General features: G+C 42.6%; 1 protein-coding gene across 1 annotated transcript in view; it reads right to left on the reverse strand.

The window, feature by feature from the left end:
• LOC103203662 (beta-galactosidase-1-like protein 2) overlaps positions 1–6,937 on the reverse strand; it is a 119,075-nt gene that overhangs the window by 23,913 nt on the left and 88,225 nt on the right. Inside the window, exon 7 of the mRNA XM_007948731.1 lies at positions 1,166–1,247. Within this exon, the coding sequence (XP_007946922.1) occupies positions 1,166–1,247 (82 nt within the window). The remainder of the gene's footprint in view (positions 1–1,165; positions 1,248–6,937) is intronic.

A 6,937-nucleotide genomic window follows, 5' to 3' on the forward strand; every position in this document is an offset into this window, starting at 1 on the left:
TCACTACGGAAGTAGGATTGCCCAACCTTCCTTCCGAGGAGTGGCTGGTGGGTTTGAACCGTCAGCCGTCTGGTTAGCAGGCAAGTGACTTAGCCACTATGCTACTTTGGCAGTACTTAATACCATGAATTTGACTGAGAATTCCAAGGCAAGAGCCACAAAGAATTTCAACATTAAAAGTCTGGAAGGTGAAAGGCAACCAGCAGAAGACACAGAAAACAATGTGTCCTGGCAGCCAAATGAGGAACATTTAAGGAACAGAGGTTGGTGGTCTCTGCCAAATAAAATCAGACAGACTCAAAGTGATCAGCACTAAACTTTCAGATTTGTACTACAGCTCAAGCATGACCAAGGTGAAGCTAATAGCATAATTATAGTAGTTTAAGAGAAATCTCATGGAAAAGGACTGAGTATGGACAATGAAGGAAGATAAAAAGAGAAGAGAACTAGAACAGTCTCTGGACACAAAAATGAGATATCTTTTAGAAGGGAGCAATTACAACATGTTTGTATGTTGATGAGAATGGTCCAGTAGAGAGAGACAATCTGGTGTTGCAGGAAAGAAGGGGGAAACTGCTGTAGCAATGCCCTTAAGTAGGAGAGGAGGAAGAATTGAGTGATCGAGTGAGGAGCAGCTGGCCTGAAACCGAACTTGACCATTGCATCTAGAATAACAGAAAGATGGCAGAGCAGGGATGCTGATGCTGGGGATGGATGGCAACCCTATCAACTAAGCTGCACACACCTGCCGAACACCATGCCCAACCCTGTAGAGGTTATGGAGGGACCTGGTAGGAGTCAGTTTTCCTTAGGGTTTTGGCAGGCTCTGAGTAAGCCACCCTAACAATAGCCAGTGCTTCATCTGCTCAGCCCTATTTGTGGACATTTCATGCCCTTCTCAGATTCCACACCCTCCTGCTCTTAGGTCTAGAGAGCATTGCTAGTGTCCTGAGTATAAAGGTTGGTTATGGAAAACAGACATGGGAGACCAACTGCAGAGCTCAGTACTGCATGTTCATATGTGACGTAGACTGTCTGATCTTTTTGAGACCGAAACTTTGGGCCCTCCACCATATAAACTGGGAAAAAGCAGGCATCGGAGAGCCTGTGGTTGTACCCAGGTCTATGCGGGCAGTGGTTCTCCCACACAGCCATCATGCAGTACCTCCATGGATGACTCCCTTGCTCAGGCCATCTTTGTTGTCTGAAGTCAGGAGTAGCTCCACAATACCTCGGTCCTCTAAGGCCTGTGGGGAAAAGAAGGCATGTCAAAGTCTGTCCTTCATCCTCAAAACACCAGCAGTGTTACATAGCCTGGGTGGGGCAGTTGAAGGAGGAAGAGAGAGAATTAGAAATAAAGCATTTACTTCTACAGAAAACTGAGAGACTACCCTGTCTGTCCTGCCACATATACCAAAGATCCAGTAAGCTTGAATTACAGTCATAGCTGGGGCAGAGCAGCTGTAGCATGTTAAGTGACCACTGGCCACTCCTGATCTGGGTACAGTACCTGGTCTAGCAAGCCTGTTCTTCCTTACAGGCCTGCTCAAAAGAACTGCCACCTGGATTCCATAGTGTAAGGACCACAGGGACAGCACCCACTTCAGATCCTTCACCCACACCAGAAACAAGCAAGCAGCCTGTGCCTTCCTGTACCCGACCTGGTTTGGGCTCTTGTTAACAGCAGGGGAAGGCTAGACCAGCCAGTCATGTGACCATGGTATACTGCACCCAACTGATGCTGTAGGATCACATCAAAGGCACCAAGAGGTAGAAGCATACACTTTGCTTGAGGGGTGGTAACTACTATGAACTCTGTTAGCACTTGTTGAGCATTACTACTACTACAGTGGCAGGTCTTCTGCTAATGCTGGGCAACAGGCTGTCCTCCTCAATCTCCACAACTGATATCTTCGTTTTACAGATAAAAAGCCTCAAGGAGGTGAGCTTGTGTGTTATGGAGATACAGAGCTAATGATAGATATAGACCTTACCCAGAGGCAATATGCCTACAGAGCTGTGCCCTGAGACCAAGGCTTTTTGGATTAGGGAACCCAGCAAAGGGGATCTTCCTATAACTGTCCTTGCAGATATTAGACTAGAACTGCTTACTTCAGCTGAATTTGTTAGCAAATAGGGGAGGAAGAGAGACAATCTAGTGGGTGAATGTCTCTCATGTCTAACCCCAGTTCCCAATAAGGAAAAAACAGAGGGGCTGTCACCCTCAGGAACAATTTAAGCTATAGGAATTTAGACCATGAGAACAGGTGAGGTTTTTATCAAAAGCTCTGGGCCTCACATGTCACAAGTCATGCATTCATACTTAACACACATTTACTTAGGTTCCTACCATACATATAACAGTACCAAGTGAATTGAAAGGGGATAAACATGGATAACCATCTTCACTATTTATATGTGAGTTTTACAGACATTTATTTATTGACTCCACATTAATTAAGTAAAGGATAATGAGTATTTACTGAGTAGCACCAATATACCAAGCACTGTGACAGCATCCAATTCTCACAGGAAACTTAGAAAAAGTTTTCTTATCACTTGACTGCTAACCAGAAGGCTGGCAGTTCAAACCCACCAGCCACTCCTATCTACTCCATAGTGATACTGCCTCGGAAACCCAGGGAGGGGTCGCTATGAGTCGGGTCCAATTCCACGGCAAATAACAACAACAACGACTTTGCAGAGGAGGAAACTAAAATTTGGAAAGGTGAGACACCCTGCCCAAGGTCATCCTATGCTGTGTTCACAGCCACTCAGCATCACAAGAAATGCTCACAGCAAATCTGGAGGGGCCACCTGGTGGTAAGAGCTGGGTGCTGTGTCTCCCATTGCCCTATGCCTCACACAACAGTCCTTCCCACCAGACACCAGGGAGCCAGGACTGTGCAGAAGATGTCCCTGAAGGAGCTGCAAGCTCTCTTCTTACACAACAATGTACTCCTTTACAGCAGCTAAGTAAGTAAACAGTGGTTCAAGTTCCAGGGCCCCAGGGGTCATACACAAGTACTAGGTGTGGTGGAGTATCATGTCCATCTAGGTCTGGCTGGGACTAAAGATGGAAAAGGGGCTGGAAGTGTGTGCTTCTTGAGGTCCAGTGGCTGAGATTGAGCTATTGGAACAGGACTCTCCCTTCCCAGTTCAGCAGTGACACCTTTCCTGGAGACACCCTTGCTCCTATAAAGAGTGCTTTCCAGAGGTAAGGAGAAGGAAGGGAGAATGGCAAGGATCTTATAAGCTGCAGATACCTACAAGTCACCTGACTGAAAAGAAAATCTGTATGTGACAAGTAACAGATACTGCCCAAGCATCAAGGCCAAAGCTACAGCAGCTTTAAGTTGGGTGCAATGTCTGAGGTTAATAAACATTTTAGCGACTCATTCTGAAGCTGACCCTCCAAAGTTCTCCCAAATGAATTCTCCAGACTCTATCCAAGTCTGATTTATGGATGACTCCCATAATATTCACAATTCAAAGGGTCAAGTACTTCTCAGGACCACTCCATAGGAAAGGAAACAGAGGCTCAAAAATTAAGTCATTTCTTCCAGGTCACAGCTATTTAGTGACTGGAACCAGATTTGAATATCAAACCTATTCTTTACATCACTACCTGTCTCTGCCCTCCTCTAATCTGACTGATATCATATTAAATCAGTGGTTCTCAAGCTCAGTCTCATATTGGACTCAGATATGTGAGCACCATCCAGAGATCCTGATTTCACTGGCACACTAATGGGCACAAAAAGTTTTAAAAGCCCAATGATGCCAATATGGAGTCATGAAAGGAACTACCACTTTAGACACTGGTGCCCCATCAGGAACCCTCCTCTAATGTCTCCACTCCATTAGATCAGATATTTATTTATTTATTCATTTATTTTTTATTGTGATTTGGGTGAAAATTTACAGCACAAATACACTTTCTATACAAGAGTTCACATACACTTTGTCTCATGACATTGACCACAGTTTACCACACTGCAACAAACAATGTAACCAACAAAGAAAATGTCCTTCCATAGTTGTCCTCCCACTTCCTCCCCATAGTTACCTCTTCCCAGTATCCATCCCTGCATGCACTCCTGCCCCCTGAGCTGTCACCCTGTGCATAAGCAGCCCTTCCTACTCCCATGATTGTTCTCTCCAAGGAGTGTATCTACCTGAGATAAATGTTCAACTCATATGCATGTCTATTGTTTGGCTGGAAACCACAGGTGTGGGTTCAATTCCAGACCTGAAGGGTAGCTAGGGGCCATAGGCTCAGTGTGGTTCCACCAGTTCTATCAGACCAGCAAACCTGGTCCCCCCCCCCTTCTTTTTTTCAAAATGATTTTGAGTTTTGTTCCACATTGTTCTCCCTCTCTATCAAGGATCTCCTACATAGATCCTCTCCCAAAAGATTGACAGTAGTAGCCGGGCACTATCTAATTCTTCTGGTCTCATAGTTGTATAGGCTGCAGATCAGATGGTGTGCCAGTTGCTAGGACTAATTGTTTCCATGAATTTTTGGTTTTCTTCATTCTTCTTTGCTCTGGATGAGAAGAGACCCATCATTGGATCTAGATGGCAGCTTGCAACCTTATAAGATCCCAGTCACTACTCCCCACAGTAAGAGGTGGAACAATGTTTTGTGTAGTATGTTATGCCAATTAAGCTTGATGTCCCCTGCTACTATGGTCCTGAGCCCACAGTTCACTCGGTCCCTCTGGGTAGCTGGCTGTGACCAAGCAGCAACTACAACCTTGCCTCTTGTCAGCTCCACTATACACCTGGGAATTCAGATAATACACATAAAGTTACAGGACCAGTGTCTGCCAACCCTATACATGTTCTTGGTTACACTCCCCACTTCATAGATATAACTAATATTTCAGCCTGTCCACCAATCTATCCACCCATATATCCATGTCTCCCTTCACTGACAATGCAGTACTATATGTGCAAAAGGGTTCATCTTTGTTGTCTGTATGTCCCATGTACCTCTCTATGACTTTCTCTTCCTCAATGTCACTATATTGATCACTCACATTTTGTACATTGCCCTTCTCATCACCCAAATCAACACTTATCTCTATCTATCTAACAGTGTTCCATCCCCTTCCCTTCCACCCCTGGTAACCAACAAAGAAAATGTCCTTCCATAGATAAACGTTTCCTTGACTTTTACAATAACAGACTAATACAATATCTCTCCTTTTGTGAGAGATCATCCACGTTATATGGTGTTTTGCAGATTCTACATTATTCTTTAGGGTTGCATAGTATTCCATTGTGTGTATGTACCATTCCTCAGTTGATGGACATTTAGGCTGTTTCCATCTTTTGGCTATTGTAAATAGTGCTGCCATGAACATGGGTGTGCATATGTCTGTTTTTGTCATGGCTCTCACTTCTTTAGGATGTACACCTAGTAATGGAATGGCTGGGTCAAATGGTATTTCTAGTTCCAATTTTTGAAGGAATCACCACACTGTTTTCCACAATGGCTGTACCATTTTACAGTCCCACCAGCAGTGTATGAGAGTCCCAATCTCTCCACATCCTCACCAGCATTTGTTATTTTCTGTCTTGTTGAACTGTGCTACTAGTGCTGGAGCAAGATGGTACCTCATTGTTGTTTTGATTTGCATCTCTAATAGCTAATGATTGTGAGCATTTATTCATATTTTTGTTGGCTGCCTGAATATTCTCCTTGGTGAAGTGTCTATTCATGTCTTCTGCACATTTTTTAATCAGATTGTTTGTCTTTTTGTTATTGAGGTGTTGGAGTTTTCTATAAATTCTATAGATAAGTCCCTTGTCAGATATGTCATTACCAACTAATTTTTCCCCAATCTGTAGGTTCTGTTTTGACTCTTTTGGAGAAGTCTTTGGAAGCACACAAAAATTTAATCTTTAGAAGGTCCCAATCATCTGGTTTCTCTTCTGCTGTTTATGCATTTTGAGTTATGCTTGATAGTCTATTTATGCCATATATTAGGGCCCTTAAATTTGCCCCTAGTTTTTCCCCATAGTTATAGGAATTTCCCCATAGTTATAGTTTCCCCTATAGTTATAGGAACACTATAGTTTTGGGTTTCACATTTAAGTATTTGATCCATCTCGAGTTCATTTTTGTGAATGGTGTGAGGTACAAATTTTGTTTCATTTTTCTGCAAATGGATCTGCAGTTTTGCCAGCACCATTTATTAAACAAAAATTGTCTTCCTCATTTAATGGATTTTGGCCCATTGTAAAAAATCAGCTGACTATAGATCGATGGATCTATTTCTGGGTTCTCAATTCTATTCCACACTTTTATTGTCCACTAATCTATCAGTTTTGACTACTGTGGCTGTATAGTAGGATTTGAGATCTTGCAGTGTGTGACCTACTACTTTGTTCTTCTTCTTCTTCTTCAATATTGCTTTGCTTATCTGAGGTCTCTTTCCTTTCCATATAAAGTTAATGGTTGGTTTTTCCATATCCCTGAAGAATGTTTATGGGATCTGGATTGGGATTGCATTGAATGTATACATTGCTTTGGGTACAGGTGACATTTTCAACAATGTTCAATCTTTCTATCCACGGGCATGGGATGTTCTTCCATTTATGTAGATCTCTTATGGTTTCTTGAAGTAGATTTTTATAGTTTTCATTGTACAGGTATTTTATGTCCCTGGTAAGATTTATTCCCAAGTATTTTATTATTTTTTTTGGTAGCTTTTGTAAAGAGTATTTATTTCCTTATTCCTTCTTCAGCAATCGCTTTGCTGGTGTAGAAGACTCCAACTGATTTTTGGTTATTGATCTTATATCCTGCCATGATGCTAAATCCCTCAATTAGTTCCAGTAGATTATTGACTGAGTCTCTTGGATTTTCTAGGTATAGGATTATATCATCAGCAAATAGGGACAGTTTGACTTCTTCCTTACCAAT

This window comes from Orycteropus afer, unplaced genomic scaffold, assembly GCF_000298275.1.
Source record: "Orycteropus afer afer isolate SDZICR_OR568_19922 unplaced genomic scaffold, OryAfe1.0 scaffold00221, whole genome shotgun sequence".
Taxonomy (NCBI): Eukaryota; Metazoa; Chordata; class Mammalia; order Tubulidentata; family Orycteropodidae; genus Orycteropus; species Orycteropus afer.